The 20,923-nt window shown below is 39.1% G+C and overlaps 1 protein-coding gene across 2 annotated transcripts in view; it reads left to right on the top strand.

Annotated features, from left to right (window-relative positions):
* The window catches only part of ARHGEF4 (Rho guanine nucleotide exchange factor 4), a 244,430-nt gene that overhangs the window by 98,416 nt on the left and 125,091 nt on the right, over positions 1-20,923 (top strand). The window contains exons 2-3 of one of the 2 annotated variants that reach the window (XM_077488364.1): positions 2,004-5,432; positions 11,659-11,958. In XM_077488364.1, coding sequence (XP_077344490.1) covers positions 2,004-5,432; positions 11,659-11,958 — 3,729 coding nt within the window. The remainder of the gene's footprint in view (positions 1-2,003; positions 5,433-11,658; positions 11,959-20,923) is intronic. The other variant, XM_077488366.1, reaches the window with a different exon arrangement.

The raw sequence follows: 20,923 nt of genomic DNA, 5'->3' as shown, positions 1-20,923 counted from the left end.
CAAATAAACAGAAGCATGAAAATTCTGTTCCCAGTTTAAAGTATATCTAAACCCTAAGAGGATGATGCAAAGCGCTATGCAAACTGTTGGAGCTATATAAATCCTGTATAATAATAATAATAATAATGTTTCATTTGTGTAAGCACTTTAAAACATAAACAATTGCATTTTTTTATTAAAGTACTGTCTTCCCCTCTTTGCATCTTGGTGCTGTTGATCCCCTCAATCCTTTTTCAGTTTCTTCCTGTCAACATCCACTTGCTCCAGCATTGGCTGCACATCAATGCGCAAGACTAACTTTCTAATAGTGACAACGGTGGGCCATGCCTGAGCCCCACCAGAGACTCATATGAAAGGTTGACAAAGAAGAAGAACAATAGGGAGTTGTCACCCTGTAACAGGAAGTGCCTGAAAAGACTGTAAATTACTTTCTAATATTATATTAACATGTAAAGTGTACATGCAACTTTATTGATTTAATTTAGATCTACTTTAAGTAAATACAGTGGTTTCATGTTTATTTGGAGGATATTTTTTTACCAGAGTTTACCGCTTAAAAGTTTATTTATACTAAAATGCAGTTTGTGCTAAAAACATATACTAAAAGGTAAGATGGTAACTGAATCGAGCCTACTGTAGCTAGCCTACAAGTAATACATTTAAAAGAGAAGTTGGTTTAAAGCCTTCAGTGAGCAGATTGCCTGTGACTGATAGTCATTGGCTCTCTGCTCTGTCCCTTCAGCACTTACTGGAGCTCTGGGCTGTGGATAGGGCGGGAGGCTCAGGCCCTCAGCGGCTCGTTGAGAGGCTGAGCCAGATTCCGGTCTAGTTATGTAGGTGTTATGTGGGTGGATCTCAACTGTAGAGTCTGGATCTTTCCTGACCCTGACTCAGTAATGCCAGCCAACAGCGGACTTTAGCCTGCTGTCAGATGAAAACAGGTTACAGAACTGCCTCCCCAAGGGAAGTACAGCCAAAATAGCTGTGGATATACCTTAAAAAGTTAAAAATTAGCTGCTAGCCAAGAATTTCTGTAGTCCAATTTACACCATGACAGAATGCAAAAGGTCAAGCATTTTCAGAATCACACTTACCTAGGTGTATGCAGCATTGGTCAAATGCTGCATCTGTCCCCCACTGGCTCTTAGACTGAGAACTGATTGATCAAACACTGCTGATTGCGAGTTCCTTAGGCTTCTCGAGCAGAGAGCTGGTGACTGTTATGCCGCGTACACACAATCGGACTATCCTAGCGGACCAAAGTCCGCCGGACAATTCGATCGTGTGTGGACTCCAGCGGACTTTTTCTTCCCAAAAGTCCAGCGGACTTAGAAATAAGACTTGCTTCAAAATTGTCTGCCGGACTCGGCTTTTAGCGGACAATCCATTCGTCTGTGTGCTAGGGCAGCTATTGGCTACTGGCTATGAATTTCCTTCTTCTACGTCATCACGTTTGAATCCACCAGAGTGATCGTGTGTGGCCAAGTCCGTTTGCTTGAAATTCCGGTGGATCTCAGCTGCATAGTCCGTCGGATTGTCCGCCGGACTAAGTCCGCCAGACAGTCCGATCATGTGTACGTGGCATTAGTCACTGCTGTCTACTCTACCCCCTCACTCACGGGAGCGCTGGGCTGTGGAGGGGGTGGGAGTGGACAGCTCGTGCTTTCAGCAGCTCAGAGGCTGAGCCAGGGCACTGGTCCAGGGGCATGTGGGCGGATTCCAACTTCATTGTCGCAATCTGCCCGGAGCCTGGACTGGCTCTGTGGCATCAGCCAACAGCGGGCTTTAGCCCACTGTCTGCTGAAAACAATTCACAGCAGTGCAGAACAATCCTACTTTTCCTTTAACAAGTTTTTCTTAAATGTTTACAATTTGAGTAGCTTTTAAATAATTATCTCCTATTATATTGCTGTATTTAAAATATATAATTAGATTTTGGTTATTTAAAAATGTAAAGGTAGTTTTTTTTTATTTCAGGAACTTACATGTGTTTATCATTACAGAGTCCTGACGTAACTGAAGATTCTGACAACAAACTAGAATTTAATGAAGACCCTGATGCTGAGCACTGCAAGCCTGGATACAGTCTAGACCAGGATGAAGATTACTTTGAAACTAGGTCATACTTCAGTGAAAGTCCATCTGAATTAAAAAGTGAAGTATTTGAAAGTGTATCGGACATTGACTCAGTCTGCAGCGACACAACAGATGAACTGAACAAAAGATCTGACTGTCTTTTACTGGAAAAAAACAAATCTGTGTATTCCGATATCCAAAACAACATTCATTCAAACACATATTTCTCAAGAGACATTTTATGCAGCCAAAATGATGAATCAAAGTTCTCTTTCTGTTCACAAACACAACCCATTTTATCTCAGAAAAGTCTTACATCTGATCTGAGCAGCACAGAAATAGAAGATACAGACAAGGAACTGACCATAACAAATGATTTGCTATTTTCAGAACTAAGAACTAGGAATGATACAGAGAACAATAATGTACCTGTGAATGATCAGTATGATGATGATCTAGCAATCAGGATAGACACACAAAGTTGTTTAGTAAGCGCTTCAGCTAAGCAAAAAGGAGTAAACAACATATCCCTATCAGAAGGATGTCTATCCTGTGCAAGATCAGATACTTTAACAGTTGCCTATTTAAGTGAATATCATCAAAGCCTTCCTAACATTCATTTAAAAGCCACATCTTACCATATCAAAAGTACAATCGAATATAATAACAACACAAGAATTAAGGAGACAAGTGCAATTACAAAGTCTTTCTCTACAGAAAATCTTAATCTGAATACATCTTCTATATGCCTTGATCAATGTAATGGAATTTTAATGAGGACATCAACGGAAGAAGAATTTCAAGCTCAGGGGGCTAACTATCAAGAGGACATCCATGCCTCAAAAGACTGGAATAACAGCTCTCAAGATCATTGGACACAACAAGAAACACTTCCCAGAGATACACAACACACATTACATGTTGATTCAACAAAGGAAGATGGTGCAACAAGACCAGATACATGTAAAGATGCTGCTTGGAACTCATTAGTATCCTATGAATGTAATTCTTCAGAGACAAGAACAACAAAACCCATTGTGCCTCAACATAACACAAACGACATTGATAATGCACTGAAGCATGTTAATGGAAAGGAATACAATGTTTTAGGAACAGAATCACAACTCACTAATGCAGTTACCGATTCCTCTAATAAACCTGCTGTTATTATAATATCTATTCAGAGAAGAGGTGCCCAGGCAACACTAAACAAACTTGACGATAGCAATCCTGTTGAAGAACAATGTATAGAAACATTGAGTTCACAAACAAATTATTTAGACAAAAATAGTGAAATATGCAATCAGGAATGTTCCAAATTAGCTTCTAACAGAGATTTAGGCACAGATACATTGAAAAATAAAGATGAAGCCAGCACAAAAGACAAAACTGAGGACAATAACTTCACTGAAGAAAATATAGATATGAAAGATGTAAATGCAGTCGATGTAGGCCATGAAGTATTACAAACAAGCCAAGATAAGCAAGATCTTCAACAGTGGGATAACATGTTAGATGGGCCTTGTACAGAAAATGACACTTATTTTTCTGAAGAAAAAGACATGGAGATAAACAAGGAAAACCATTTAGATGGGAAGTCTACTGTGGATCTAATTGTTTCAATAAATGGACCTTGTAAGGCAGACAATAGCTCTCTGATATCTGAGACAAAAGATGTAGCATTACCTAAGACAAATAATGCAGAGGAGGAATCAAGTGTGGACCTTATAGTTTCACCAAATGCTCTTCCATGTTTGTATAGCGAGGAAAGTTCAGACGGTTCAGATAATCAGGAATTCAGTTTCTCAGATGATGACTTTGATGATGAAAAGGAATGTTATGACTCATTCCATAAAGAGAGTAATATGGAGGACACTTTGTCTTCTACACACACACCTATTTCTGAAAGAGGAGCAGAGAACATTAACATATCTTCTGATGCCAGGGTAAACATGGATGAGAAAACTACCTCTAATATCCCTAATAGCACTGAAAAGAAATCTAACTGTGAAAAGTGTGAGCAATCTACAAACAACGTAAAGGTGGAAGATGATACAATAACACATATAAGCAGTGAGCATTCAGTTTTGTCTCATGTTTCCAAGATGCCAGAAGATGGTGTTGAGCCAGTCAAACCAGAAAATAACACAGAGATCAATGATAATGTTAAGTCATCAGAAATAAAAAGCAACACAGAATGCAAACCTATGCAATTTCTTAAACCCCCAACTTTAAGCAGTAGACATATTGCAAATTTATGCAAAGATGACCATAACTCAGACTTATCTGATGATGATTCAGCTGAAAGTAGTTTTCTGTACAACAGAAGTATGCGAAAGGCCTCTGGACCTGGAAGAATAGATATAGATAATTTTACTCGACTCAGATCCAATATGTCAAATGTCAGTATTCCAGAACCTATTGAAAAATCGCAAAACAATAACCTAACCGAGCCTCAGTCTGAAAGCAATGACATGAAAAGCAATAAAAACGTAGAGAGCAAAGGGTTAAAAGAAAGGTTATCTTGGGCTCATAAGTCTTTCTCCAGTCTCTTCGATTTTAAAAATCTAGAAAAAGAAAATGTGACGCAACAAATCGACACTGATGGCAAAGAAGATAAGAAAAAGATGAGAGCTCATCAAATGTCCTGGAGAGCACTACGAAAAAGCAAAGAAAGAGACTCTCTTAAAAGACTTAGTGTGTTGAATTTGTCAACACATGTCATGAGCTCAAATAAACCAAGGAAACCTTCTAAGGAGAAATTGGAACCTGGCACTGAAAACTTTGAAAACTCATCAGTGGTTCCAGACCTGCTTAGCAGTTCTCCTGCTGAAATGAAGGAAAATAACTGCACAGAATCTAAATGTGACAAAGGTACAAGCACAAATGCAGAAAACCTTAGGACTGATGATGTAGATACAAGAAGCCCTTCAAAATGTGGGGTCAATCCAAGTACTTCATTTGATCACTCTGTGAGCTGCTCCACATTTAACACAAATGAACAGCCTTTATCAAGCAAGCATTCACCCACTACTTCTTATTCTAACATATTCTCAACTTTTGACCTAAACTCAATGCCTTGTCGACCCATGAGCCCAAAACCACAGAGCCAATGGCTTAGCTATCAACGTAAAAGTTTGCGTAATTCCAGGGCCAGTGCTACCTCTATGACCTCTCTTGGAAACTGCTCTCCAATGGAGGGTTATTTGGACTCACAAGAAGCATCTACAGCGTTTAAACCTTGGCCAATGAGCTCTTTAGAAAATGAGTTCCAGAAGGAGGACAGTGGCATTAGCAGTCAGTCTCAGGCTAGCATATATACTGCTTCTTCAACAAGTGACATACTACGTGATGAAGTAAGTATCTCTTATTTGCTTAGATTATGCTGTCGAAGGGCAATATTAAAATATGCAAGGGTTTTATTGCTGTCTGTGTCCCTTCTTGGAAGATTGTCTCTCTCTCTATTTGTCCTCGTGACTATTGTCACTGGGGCTAAAAGTGAGGGACAGTCAATTCCACAGCTTTCTTTTTGTATTTTACTGGACCACATATAGATTTTAATACCACAAGCATACTGTATGTATTATGTGATGGATGGAGTGGTAGCCTCACTCATAGACCTGGCATGCAATGTCTCAAAATACCAATAGCATATCTTGTTTGGTGCATTCGTATCTGCCAATTGATGTATGCTATCAGTAACTTGAGATGCCAAGTGAGATTGCCTCTCTAGCTATTACATATTGGACCTTCTGTATAAAAAAGGAAGCAATCAAAGCTATGTTGTAAATTAAATTCAATCAAAAAATAGTCTTTCAAACTTCAGCAGCACTAAAGCATAAAACATAAACGTTTGGTAGTCTATAAGTCCAGCCAAAACTGGTATATATAATCTTTTATATATGGCAGTTCATAAGTAAATCATCTGTTGTTTAAAACATTCGACCATTGATATGTCTCCTGCTTAAGATCCCTCTAGGAATTGCACTCACCAGAAACAAGATCAATCAAGGTCTCATAGTGTATGTGAAGTGGCTACGATCGCTGCAAAAAGAACCTCCATCCAGACCACAGTGAACGATCAGCAGATATGAAGACCAGCACTCACGTCCCCTGATTCACCAAAGTCCGGTCAACTAAAGGCTGTGCATAACACTTGGACAAATAAGGAGAGAGGAAGCCTCATAGTGTAAAACTGTAAAGCTTTTTAATATCCAAAAAATCCCCTTCCCTTAATACATTACACTTGCAAACAAATAATTAAAAAAAGCATCCAATAAAAATTAGCGCGGTTCATTCAGTTCTGTTAATTGCACCACCTGCTGGAGAGCTGTAATCATCTATGGTGGTTCCGGGGGAGAAGCCAGAGCCAATGACCTATAAAGCAAGCCGTGTGATACACTTAGACGCGTTTCGTGAATCCGTCTTTATCAATAGGCCTATTGATAAAGACAGATTCACAAAACGCATTTAGGTGTATCACACAGCTTGCTTTATAGGTCATTGGCTCTGGCTTCTCCCCGGGAACCACCACGGATGATTACAGCTCTCCGACAGGTGGTGAGATTGACAGAACTGAATGAACCGCGCTATTATTTATTGGATTTTTTTTTATTACTTGTTTGTAAGTGTAATGTATTAAGGGAAGGGGATTTTTTGGATATTAAAAAGCTTTACAGTTTTACACTACAAGGCTTCCTCTCTTCTTATTTGTTTGAGTATTATGGACAGCCTTTAGTTGACCGGATTTTGGTGAATCAGGGGACGTGAGTGCTGGTCTTCATATCTGCTGATCTTTCACTGTGGTCTGGATGGAGGTTCTTTTGGCAGTGATCATAGCCACTTCACATATACTACGAGACCTTGATTGATCTTGTTTCTGGTGAGTGCAATTCCTAGAGGGAGCTTAAGCAGGAGACGTATCTATGGTTGAATGTTTAAAACAACAGATGATTTACTTATGAACTGCCATATATAAAAGACTATATATAGAAGTTTTAGCTGGATTTATAGCCTACCAAGATTTTATGTTTTATGCTTTAGCGCTGCTGATTTTTGAAAGACTATTTTTTGATTGAATTTAGTTTACAACATAGCTTTGATTGCTTCCTTTTTTATAAATTTTTGTACATTATAGCAGCTGCTTTTCTATTCTATGAGCTATTTTCCTAAGCGCCGGATAAGGCATTGTTTTGAGAACTTTTGTTTAGATATTGGACCTTCTGTAAGGATATTTTGCTAATTAATAGAGATATATTGATTAGTAAGCTACTCACTCAATGATCGAAGGGACAGTAGAGTGAAATTGACTTTGCCTTGCCTTCTTTGAACAACAATACCCATAACCTATATGTCTGTGTGTGTATCCATATCCTCATGGGTTCACACCTATGCAAATTGGAGGCGGATTTCTCTGCATCCAATTTGCATAGCGAGAGAATATGACCGGCTCTCTATGGAGCCGGTTCACATGTCTCCAGGGTGGCTGTGGAGTGCACTGCCCAGAAACACTATGCATGTTTGCCTCCATTTCGGGGCCGATTTCAGGCAAAGATTCTGCCCTGATTCATCCCTGAAATGGAGAACAGGGATGGACAGCAATGATGTGCGATCTGTGGACTGTTTAGGTGTGAACCGAGCCTAATGGAAGAACCCTGAGATACTGCATAATACGTGCATAAGTAATTCTGCTTTGGAACCTTTATTGCAAGTGGAATTAACATCTTTGTTTTAAAAAAAAATGCTGCTTTTTTATGACAGAAGAGACTGTGTAGATCTATTCTGCCATAGAAGCCTCCACCTGCTTGTCAGCAGTGGGCAGCTCAGTGTACAGTCTTGGCGTGAGTGTATGGTAAAAATAACCCCTGCACATGCACAGAAGTCACATCATTTGGGCCCAGTCAATCAGGTGGTCAAGGAACACCTCTAATGGAAGAATGGGAGAAGATAGAAGCGTTGATAATAGAGTATAGCAGTGATGGAGAGGATTGCTTTTTTAGGTAAGTCTGCCAAAATTTGGTGGTTTACTTCTAGCGCTGTCAATAGTATTTTTACAATATTTTTATTGTGGAGAATTTTGGGAAGGGTTCCATGTAATCAGCTGGTTTGGAATTCTGTTGAAATAAAGAATTATTCCAATCTTGAGTGCAGCAATTGCAAATTCTCTATTGTTTGAAAAGGAGGAAACATTTTTAATAATTGGGTTGTCACTAGAACAGGAATAGAGGGGGAAATCTTCCAAAGGGGGCATTTTCCAAGAAGGGATTTACCTCACTTTTGAGAGGCTTCCTCTCACTTCCTGCTGTGTCTACATGAAAGGAAAGGAAGGGAATGGGACACAGATGACAAGAAACCTTACAGGAGTTTTAGTTATTCCCCATCAAAAATACTTTTAGATATAATGAATGAGCTGGTTACCCATATGATTCTAAATGCAAGGCAAGGACTGGACATTTATTTTACAGATGATTGTTTTCATTTTGATGACGTATATTAGAAAGTGTTTGTAATACTGCACCTCTTGTATATCCTGGTCCACCAGGGTGCACAGTGAATTCAGAGCTTGAGCCTTATGGGCAAGCTACCAGTAGATGGCATATGTGGTCAATACAATCACTGGGAATAGCAATGAGAATAACTTCTGAATAGGCCCTAAAAAGATTCAGAATGGTTTTCTTGAATAAATTATATGTCCCATATGACAATATTTTGGTCACGTAGTTCATGCTGTTAGAAGTAACAGAACATAATTACATAAAATATAATGGTTAACATGATTTTAACTATTTTCATTCTGCTCTAACATCACAATTTATAGATTATAATGCTACTACTATATATTCTGAGACCAAGCTAAAGTAAAAAATACCAGCCAGATTGCATGGGGCCCTTTTTGTTGATCCTTATAGCAGCAACAAGGTCTGCTAGAGCTGTTGTCCAGCCAAAATGTATATTTAAATTTGGTAGATGCTGATAGCATAAACAGCTCACTGGATTTCTTTATCTCTTGAGGACTGTTGTGACTTCTGTCCTCCCCAAAGAACCCTTTCTGCTTCAGCATATTTTGGAGTCTTGTGCTTCCTATTGCAGCAGAAAGTACCTTTTCTTACTGACCAATAAAAAATAAAAGATTGGAGCGTGAGAGTAAAATGGAGAGCATGAGAGTCTTTTATAATGGTCATGACGGATTGGCAGGGCTGGTCTAGTCTAGTCTAGGCTTCCACCTGTTTTGGACTCATTCACACTAACCATGGCCCACCCAAATTTGTCTGCAGTTTCCTCAATATTGGGCACTTCAAGGTACCAGCATGTTCCGGTGTCTCATTCCAAAAATTAGACATGTGCAATTCTTTTAGTCCCGAATTCGTTCTTTAACAAATTTCGACAAATTTGTTAATTCAGAAACATCCGAATTAACAAAAACCTGTTTAACGAATTTTTCTGTAAATTCGTAAATTTGAAATTCAAAAATCCGAAAACCCGAAAATTTCAAAATCTGAAATAACTAACTGATAATAACTTAACTATTACTAACTATTAAATTATAGGTATTGGAATTTTCTTTTAAATTTGGCTGTTACTGAACGTAATGAATACAAATGTATCCGAAGTTACAAATTATCTGAAAAAACGAATGCCGTAGCTAAATGAAAGGAATGTAACAAATTAATAATAATAAAAAATAATAATAACAATAAAAACTTGTTATTATTATTATTTATTACTAATTCGTTCTGCTCCATTTGTTTAGATGTGGCTTTCGTTATTTTGGATAATCTGTATTCGTTGTATTCACAAACAGACAAATTTGAATGGAAATTCCAATACCTAAATTTTAATAGTTAGTTATTATTAGTTAGTTATTCTTTTAAATTTTCATATTTTCTTTCTTGTTTTCGAATTTATGAATTTTCAAATTTACTAATTTACGAATTGCGATTTTTTGGCAGTGTACATGTCTACCAAAATTCCTCTGTTCCTAAAGGACTAATAAAGTTAAGTGTAATCTATGTGCAAAGCTGACCAATAAAGCAGGCTGAAAGCACATGGCTCTCTACTTATTGACTCATAGAGTGTCAAATACCCAGAATTGGGAAATATGGGGTCAGAACCCTCAACAATTGGTTGAAAGTCAACATTTATCTATAGTGTAAGCCTTTAACGGTACACAACAAGTCTGCTTAAATCTTTCTTTAGTGATTTATGCTACAGAATGAAGTTGATGCCAAGGCACCAGAACAAAGACATAGTTTAGTAGAAAAACCTACCCAAGTACATGCAATAAAAAAGTGTCTTCTAAAATCAGGTCAGGTTGGTAATCAGGTCTCTAGTTGGTAAGGTGATGTAGTTTCCCACCACGGGGAGGAGATTTGCTGTGTAAAATACTCACTGGACACAGGATAGAGAGCTGCAATGCTGTAAGGACGAAGCAAAAAAAGGGGCAATGATGTCACTAGAGGGTCTACCAACAAAAAATACTCTAAACCAGCCTTAACTTTTTTGTCATTGAGAAATTTTTAAAATCATTTTCAAGTCCTGGAGAACTCTTGCTAAAAATGATTATATCCATAGCTCATGGTACATTTGCATGACAAATAAGTTGTGGAATGTTTTAAAAAATAAATAAAGAATGTGGTGTTTCTAGAGTAGCTGACACAAAGAACAGATTTAAAAAATCAGTATACCGTACCACAAAATTATTTTGAATAATAATCTGGAAATTAAGTGAATATGGTATGATAAGAAATGCAGGCAGTGAAAATTGTGTTGTCCCCCAACATCGGTGGTCAGTGTAGGAATGATCTCTTACACAAAAAATGTTCTCCTTGTATTGCTGGTCATTATAGGTGGTAGATCAATTCACCACTGTCCTCATTGCTCAAGGAACCCCTAGCAACCTCAGGAGGAACCCTGGTTGAGAAAGGCTGCTCTGAATCATGGTGGCACTACAGCTCCTATAAATTGTTGTTGAGGACAAGAGCAAAATGTAGTGATTAATATCAACAATTCTGGCTGCACAGCAATAATGTAAAAAGTAAGGTTTATTGTATAGGCATAAAGTTTGCTAAAGTTTATAGAAAATCCCTTGACTTCTACTTTAACATCATTAAGGCTGCATTCACACCTGAGCGGAGCTATTTTCTGGCCTTTTTATATGAACGTTTTTATACATTAAGTATATTACAAGCGTTTTACAGCTTCAGATGTTTTTGTTTAGCCAACAGAAAGCACTAGGGGAGGAAAGGTGCAGCAAATTAGGGGCAGACAGCTTCTGAAAACGCGCAACAAAGTGCTTGTAAAATGAACTTGTTGCACATTTTCAGGCATTCCCATTGAAGTCTATATGGCCCAATCTGCCTCCAATGTGCCAAAAAGAAGCTTGTGTGCTTTTTTAAAAACCAGGCATTTTGCTACAGACGCTCAGATGTGAACAGGGGCCATTGAAATCAATGGGATTTGCCTTGTAACGTGTTTTTAGAGCTTCATGCTGCAAGCAGAAAATTGCTCAGGTGTGAATAGGGCCTAAGGTGAGTGTCAGCACAACCTGATCTCATAGTTTTTGCTTAATACTAATGAAAACAGGATACTAGACCAAATCAAACAACACCTATAAAGATGCAAAGAGAGAAAATACTCCAGAAGAGGAAGACCTCTGAGCTGCTGGTTTTCACTTTCCCTAACACCGACACAACCAATAAAACATCCACATTACCCCTGCTGGCCTCTGCTGGATGCAGGAAGAGCTCAGAGAAAAGAAAGACTCAATTACTCTACAGGAGCTTCAGCTGTGACGACCTATGGGTAAATCAGACAAAGCAGTCAATGAATGTAAACAAGTCAGGAATCTCTATTCAAGCACAAAACCCAGCGAAGAACACACAAGTAAGAATGACATCCATCCTCTTGATCTGTCCTCTTGTCACTGCTCTCCTGTCTTTGCATGCTTCTTCTATACTATGACAAATGCAAATCTTTCACTTGCACCTGCTTTTAAGTGACAAACTTTCACAGCTAAAACATGGCTGTGGATTGGTAGATAAGGGTGGCATTACGCGGAGGTGGGGCTTACAGCCATGGTGAAATTAAAATTGTGGTAAACTTTCTTTGCTAGGTCCAGAACAGAAACTACAAGTTGGCTTACATAAAATAGTTTTAGTAACATTGAAGGACTGATATCTAAATATTTCAGGCCCTTATCAGAGCTGAAATATTTAAAATAATGGCAGCATAGTAGGGAACAATAGCTACAGATGACTTCCTGTGCATTAGTAATGAGCTCAGGTGTGTCTGGGTCCTAGTCGGAACCGACCTGAGCAAGCCCAGTAGTAAACTGTCGCCTGTACTGGGTCAATCAAAGGCGACCACGCCATTCCCTGACTAAATTTGGCCCAGTACAGTGACAGCTTCCTGGCAGATTCACTGAGGTGGGTTTGTAGTAGAATCCAAACCCAGATGAGATCATTTCTACTGGTAAATAATGCCATACGTAATTTCAGCTGTCACCTTAAAGCCTCACTTAGCAAGTAATGGCAGCTTACATATAGACTACTCAGCATCATACCTCCAACTGAGATGGGCAAGAGGGGTGCTGTTTAGTGCAACATTTTAAGAAAAAGGATAGTGATCATCAATGGTGATGCTTTTTTAACAACTACATATCCTTTAGAGTAGCATCTGAAAGTAACTAAGGGAATATTTTAGAGGTTGGATACTAGAAAAGAGGGACAATGTCTCGAATAAGGGAATGGTTTGGAGCTATGCAGTTGCAAGCTGAAAAACTTCAACTAATCGTATTGTTATTTGTTTTGATTAAATTAGTATTAAATTGATGGAACAATGCTTTGTTATAGTTTAGTGGTCCTTTTAAATTATTAGAGTATTTGCGTAACAGAAAGCACTAAAAATTCAGCCAAACAAAAATGAGAAATTCAAGTAGTTGCTCAAACAATAGCCACCCAATTATTTTTTCCTCCATAGGGGTTAGCCTGCCAGAAATAGGAATTAAAATTTAGCTGCACACTTTAATTGTCACTATTTTTGCAGACAAAGGTGTGTCCAGATCTCAAAAAGAAAATTATCTACTGATTTATGAACAAATTCTGCATTTCTAAGACAAATGTTTTGTCGCCATGACAAATTTAGATTAAAGAGCTAGATTCAGACTGCATAACATTTATGGAAACCATGCACATACAAAGCATCTGGGTATTATGAAATGGAGGAATACCATAGATGTGGGCTGCTGCAACTATATCATACAGTTTGCATGCTAGCAGTAAATTTGTTCATCGAAGGAAAAAAATGCAATTTACCCCAGAATTTCTAGGAATAATATTAAGGAGACAGAGTCCTTTATGTAGATTCCCAGAGGACCATAAACATGGTATATATTGCACAAACTGAGACAAATACACTAGAAATAGAATTAGAAATACGGTGATTGAGGTCATACAGTTAACATTGCCTTGTAGATATTTTAGCTATAGCTTTCTCATGTAATAGAAAAAAAAATGCTGTCCTCATGCTATCTTCATTCTGCTGAGTTACTGGAACAAGCTTTGGTGTCTGGAACTACCGATATACAAATGCTGGTTCAGGATCAGTGACTCACCAGGCAGTGAAGAAAGGGTGAGCAGGATAGTGCCATAATATGTACCTTTAAGATAGCAATGGCAGCTCTCGTATTTTTACCCTGACAGATTCCCTTTAACAAAGCAATTTAATGACATTGTGGCGAGAATATTGATGGATAGTCCAACAATCACTGCACATTAGGGTTGGGGTACAGAGGGGGATGTGCCCTAAACGGCCATGCAATTCATAGAGACAATATTGGTGGAATATTTCCATAGGAAATAACTGGAACCAAACTGTATTAACAAATATTTGAATTAGTCAATGTAAATTGGGGATTCTACTGTATTTGCTGATAATGAAGCTTACTTAGACATAACCAAAGGAAACACCAATTCATATATTTTTTACTTTAGTGAAACCTCAAAAGTTTCACAGTTTCTGTCCTCTCCTTGGGTGGTAAGGGAAGCTTTTCGCATTCCATGGCAGTTCATTAAAGTTATATCTTGTTATAGAGATTAACTATTCATCCAAATTTCCCAAGCAGTGGTGGTGGTGGTGGCAGAATATGGCTTTTGAAGGTGCATCACATAAACATATGTGTATCTTTGTCACGTTAAAGTAGAACTGTAGCCAAGGTATGGACATTCACATATTTAAATTTTATTAATAAGTAATCAATAAACTTTAAAACACGCAATAGCTGTTCTCTGTAGCTACAGACACTATGGGGTCATTCATCCTCAAATTTTATGCAGCATTTACCCCGAAGGATTGTTTGGATTTTCCTGTTCCTGGTGTTAATGACCCTCTAACCTCTAATTCTGTCTGACACACCAGAATTGTTATATATTCACGCCAAGAAGAGCAAATAACAATCATTATAACAAGCGATGGTAAACAGAGGAAAATAACAGTTGCACTAAATACAGGTGGCAAACTAGATACTGTCAAAACCACTTGTGAATGGTTGTAAAACCTGGTTTAAGGGAAACGTTTATGTCCCCTAGGCCCTGACTAAAGGGAATGCCCTGAATATGGGAGATATACACATCGTTGCTATAAAACACAGTCCTTTCTAATACCCCCTTCCACTAGCCAGAGGTAAATGCCAGCTGGTGGCCAGTGTTGGGTCCAAAGATCTACACTGGTGCATACTAAACAGAGTTCGTAATTCCAACAAGAAAGGAGAAACTTTCTGAAGAACAAATCCCATGGGGTCCCATAACTTTGGTGCTGTTCTTTTAATCAAGAGTATAGCAAAGATGGTGGCCCAAGGCTTCTCACCATTCTGAAGTTCATCAAGAAGTTCCCTCCCTCTCGTGGTTTTCCTCCCTTCTGCTGAGCAGCCCCTCCCCCTGGGACTTGTAGTCCAGCATAGTCCCTATTTCATTCATGCTGCCTTCCTGGGGACTAAATTTTCCACCATTTATTGCAGCTCACATCATGCTGAGGGTCAGCTTTTCCTCTTCAGGTGGCGCCTGCAGCCAATAACTGCTCTACCTTCTACTTCGGCACCAGCTTCTCACCGTTTCTCTCTCTTCCCTATTCAGTCCTACTGCGGCTGGGGGGAAAGATGACAGCAGTAGCTGTGAGGATTGCCCTGTCAGCACCAGCCAAGGCCATGCAGACACCAGACAGGTGCTGCTAGCCAAGCTACATTTAAAATAAAAGCGTTGAAGTCTTGCAAGTCAGGTCTTAGCATTCTGCTCTTTCCTCTATCCCCCTGCACCTGCTCTTTATTCACATAGTAATTACAGGGCTGGAAGGCAGCCAACACACTGCAATTTGGGGGGAGAAAGGCAAGTTACTGAGAGAAATTTTAAATAAAATTGGTTTCACTGTAAACTTTGAGGATGGGTTTCTTCACAGTGCCTTCAGCTACAGAGGACAGTGAGGACTATTTACTGATTGTTAAGAATATGTAAATGTCTATAGCCTGGCCACAGTCCTAGTTTAAAGTAAAACCTTCTTAAACCTGAAATATATTAACTAAGCATATGATGAAAAAATGCATAAGCAGGGATTCCTTTCACCCAACACAATAAAGGACTTACAGGATGGCTCAGCAGGTGGAAGTAAGCAGTGCCTTACTTGACACACACAGGAAAATATGTGATTTGCAGGTAAACATAACTGTCATTATTTATGAATCTACTCACTGTTGCAACATCTAGTTTCTTCTGAACGTAACCTCTACTTATGCATTTTTTATCATATTGTCAGGTTGAGTTTCCCAGGTTTGTGACAGGTTCACTTTGAGGATGGATTCTACATTTATCATATAAATATTGTATAATATTTACACCCTGCTTCCTTGCAGTTGGTGTCCTGTAGTAGTTCTGTAGAGTTCTCCAAAAGTTAGATAGTTACATACAGTAGCTAAAGAAAATAAAAAATTGCGCTAAGAATAGAACACAAAAGATCAATATTATATGAATGGACCAGTCCACGAGCAGCAATTAAATGTGAGCTATAGCGCAAGAATAATGGGAAGGAGAAACAATTGCACTACTACAGTCCGTATAGAATTTGCTGAGCACAAACTGTTCCAAATGGTGATGTATGTAGTTGAAAAACTTCAAAGAAGCACACCCTGATGATAAATAACAAATAAGTGTACCGCCACCTCATAGAAAACACGCTTACCAGATAGTAAGCAAATTTGGGCAGATGGCTTTGACCCAGCCCATGCCTTTGCTTTCCAAGATTCAGCAGGATCCTGCATACATGTTGATATGCCCCTCAAATGGGTATCATGAAATCTGTGGCTCCGTAGGAGATGGAATGACAGTCAACATAAAAAAAAAAATGAATAGACCATAGCGTGATACTGTATTGCATACGAAACATCCCAGTGACTATTAACACAAATGAGTGCACTGCCGCCTCACAGAAAACACACTTACCAGATAGCGCACAACTTGGACATATGGCTTTAACCCAGCTCAGGCCTCTACTCAGTGGGGCATCCCAAAGATGACATGGGGAATAATACCTGAGAGTCGTTTTCCCATGTCATCATTGGGATGCCCTGCTGAGTAAAGGCCTGGGCTGGGTAAAAGACATCTGCTCAAATTTGCTTATTATCTGGTAAGCGTGTTTTATATGAGGTGGTGGTACACTTATTTGTGATTTATCATCAGGGTGTGCTTCTTTGAAGTTTTTCAAGTACATACATCACCATTTGGAACTGTTTGTGCCCTGCAAATTCTATATGGACTGTAGTAGCGCAATTTCTCCTTCACATACAGTAGCTAATCTGGTTGAAAAAAGACACATCCAGTTCAACCCACAGAGAAAAAAAACAAAACACACAAACTTTCATATACACAATCTCATACCTACAGTTGATCCAGAAGAAGGCGAAAAAAATAACAATAAAGCATGAACTAATTTGCTGCAGCACGGGAAAAATCCTTCCTGATCCCTCAAGAGGCAATTGGATATTCCCTGTTATTCCCTGGTTTGACTTTACCTATAAATATTAGTATGCAGTTATATTATGTACATTTAGGAAATCACCCAGGCCTTTGTTTTGTTTTTTAAATCTACTGATCTGGCCATAACCAGCTCTTGAAAGAGTCTATTCCACATTTTCACCGTTCTACTGTGAAGAAGCCTTTTTGTATTTGGAGGTTAAATCATGTATCTTCCAGACATAAAGAGTACCCCCTTGTCCTCTGTGATGACCGTAAAGTGAATAACTATACGTTAAGTTCACTATTTGCACGACTTATGCATTTATACATGTTGATTTATCCCAACTTCATGATGTATTGAAACATGGATAAAATGAATATCCTGCTGTTGCCCATAGCAGCCAGTCAGATGCCTCATTTCATTTTCTGCTCTGCACTGGAAAATCTAATGAGTTGTTATGGCACCATCTTCTCTGTCCTCCATTGAACTATTATAGATTTTTTATACATAGTTAATACTCATTCTTCTCTGCTTCAGAAGCAGAGGGTGAAATCCAGTAGATTCAGTATGAAAAGACCTTTCATTAAACAAAAATGATAGATGCCTGGTTGTCATGACTATGGTTTTTTCTCAGAAAATAGGTGAAGCTATTCAACCCCCTCCCCGTTAACTCCCTGCCTCCTTCCCGCTGCCGCCCAGAAAAGAGAAGTAAAGTGGCATGTGCAACGCTTTGCTCCAACTGGTGTGTGTGGTCAGGGCTCAGAACTGTGTAGTGCATAGGGCACAAGGTTCAGGAATGCATAATGCACATAATATAGATCTCAGAAGTGCAGATTCTGATTATTTACACTAAGGGCATACTCACGCTGAGCACGGTTGATTGGAATCGTGCTCCAGTATGATTATCCTCTCTCCCCCAATGGTCTCCACTAAACCTCTGCTTAAAGGAGACATTCCAAGGCACACTTCCATCATGTCCTCTGCCGTCCAGGCCATAGTGATCCCTTCTTCAATGCTCACTGATCTATGGAGGATTTTGTGCTCAAGCATGGTTTGCATTCACACTGAAACAGACCATATTGGCCTACAAGTCAACTGTTTCCCAGACCACCTCTTCCATATGGTGCGAGGCATGGAATACTTCACTGTATACCGGCATGGTTCGCACCACTCACATTACACAAATGAACCAGACCCAGGGGGGTGAACCTTTCTCGGGTATAGTTAAAACTGCTAATGTGCATACACCCTTAGGCTGGTTTCACTATGCGAATTGGATGTGGAATTCTCCGCATCCAATTAGCATGACAGGAGATTGCCACTGGCTCTCAATGTAGCTGGTTTACACAGCTCCAGAGTGGCTGCGGAGCAAATTTCACATGGGTCCTGTGTGTCTTTGGCTCCATTTCAGGTCCGAATTCAGCCCTGATTTGTCCCTGAAGCGGAAAACAGGGACACACTGGACCCTTGCTGTCAGCTGCATCTGTTTTAAGTGTGAACCCAGCCTTAATCAAAATCAGCCGGTGCTGTGCCCAATTTTGAGTTAACTATATATTTTAGATGGCCCATAAATATGTAGAGACATGTTTACAGTGCCAAACTATTGTTATTGAACAATCTTTTCATGAATGTAAATTCATGTGCAGGTTCATGCAATGGAGCAGCTTAGGCAAAAACTTCCAGATTACGGTTTTCAGGGGAAATTGTCACTCTGAATGGGAAGCATAACCAGATCAATACAAATGTTGAACCTGATGAAAGTCATCTTATGTAAAGGCAAATGAAGATCTGAAGTTCGCCATAGCTGATGATGAAGGATGTGCACACTTTGGGGGTCTATTCACACCGTTTTCTAACATTTTAAGCAGACATTCCATTCATTCCTATGAGATTAGTTCACTTCTATGCACTGCAGCTTAGCACGAAAAAGAACATGTAACATTCACGCTTGATAAGCAAGCCCACAGCAATGAATGGTGAATGCACAAAACAACACATGTATTTTTTTTCTTCCAAATTTTTGTGCACGTGCACCATGGAAAATCTCTAATTGTTTATCCCTAACTTTGAGGAACGCATTAACATAAATCCACATTAAAACATGCATAAACCCAAACAGCACATTTTGTAGATACTTAACTGTAAGTCGTACACCATGATTTCCAATGAGTACCATTCATATCTGTGGCTCTTCATGTCGCAGGGACTTCAAAGTAGCCCCTGCACTACTTTGGTCCAACTTTGATGCGATTTGAGGTCCATAGACTTGCTTCAAGTCACGTCAAAATCGTGGCAAAGTCTAAGCAAAAATCGCAGCGAAATCACTCGACTTTCAAGTTGCACAAGTGTGAAAGGAGCCTTAAAGTGACTTGAAGTTTGTAAATCCTACTATTAACAGTGATAGAAATACTAGTATAAGTAGTGTAGAGCCTACATTTTATGCTGTTTTTATGAACATCTTGAACTCTGTGAATACACACAGTTGTTCAGAGGAGATTTGCAACAATACACTCAACCATACAGATCAACCATACATTTCTCATACACTATTAACATAACAGAGAGGGCTGTTAACATAATTACTGTATCCATTGGGTATACAGTATATATATATATATATATATATATATATATATATATATATATATATATATATATATATATATATATATATATATATATATATATGGGAGATGTTGATATTGTTGTATACTGGTGATATTGCCTACTAAGATATAGCAGACAATATAATTAAAAAATAGCAAGTAGGGTGGTAGTATTTTATCCCCAAACATATGTCATGCAGTAAGAAACACACTTATTTTACTACACCCCTTATCATACCTTTGGCATGGGCAAATATGTGGTCTGCACTGCATGTTTTATTGCACAGGACTCCAAAAGGCCAAGAGGGCTTTAAGAGATTGGGAGCCAGGTGATCACTATGGGGGGGGGGGAGGGGGGGGGGCTTTCCATTCACTGCTAATTATCTGACAGATGTTTATATTCGATATTATGAAGTTTAATTGTGCTAGTAAAGTTAGTAATCTAAGTGATGTAGCTGTGGGTTTATTGTTTGATTGTACTAGGGGTCTCCAAACTTTTAAAACACAAATCCAGTTTACTGTTTCTTATGCTTTAGGGGGGCCAGGACTGTGGCCAGTGTGAGTAGAAAATGTCCCAGTGTCAGTGGGAGTAAACACTGCCACATCATTGGTTTTAACAGGAGGAATAGAGTCCCATAAAAGGTTTAGCATCAACGGCGTCACTGGGAGGAATAGTGCCCCATCATTGATCTTAGCAGGAGGAATATTGCTCCATCAATGGTATCAGTTGGAGGAAGAGTGCCTCATTCATGGTGTCAGTGGAAGGAATGGTGCCTCATCATTTGCATCAGTTGGAGGAATAGTGTCCCAGGGGCCAGAGAGAGACAAGCAAAAAGCCAAATCTGGCCCCTGGGCCAGAGTTTGGAGACCGCTGTGCTTTAGAATGTGAGTGGAATAGGCAGCTACTGTATAGGCAGTACTCTAGGCCAGTGGTCATCAACCTTGTCCTCAGGGCCCACTAACAGTCCAGGTTTTATGTATTACCTTGGGGAGATGCAGACTAGAATACTGCAATCACTGAGCAGCAAATGATATCACCTGTGATGTATTTCAGTTATATTGCAAACCTGGCCTGTTATTCGGCCCTGATGACAGGGTTGATGACAACTGCTCTAGGTGGCCTACAGGTGCCTATTAGACAGAAACTTCAGGTAGGTGGAAACATAGAAACAGTGCCTCCAATAAAAATATGAAAGCTTACATGCAACTCGTTTCCTTTCACAGGGTCCTGTATATCCTCCTCT

This window comes from Lithobates pipiens, unplaced genomic scaffold (genome assembly GCF_037356315.1).
Source record: "Lithobates pipiens isolate NorthernLeopardFrog02 unplaced genomic scaffold, aLitPip1_a1.2 Scaffold_18, whole genome shotgun sequence".
In the NCBI taxonomy this organism is placed as follows: domain Eukaryota; kingdom Metazoa; phylum Chordata; class Amphibia; order Anura; family Ranidae; genus Lithobates; species Lithobates pipiens.
This window is presented reverse-complemented; position numbering and strand designations above follow the sequence as displayed.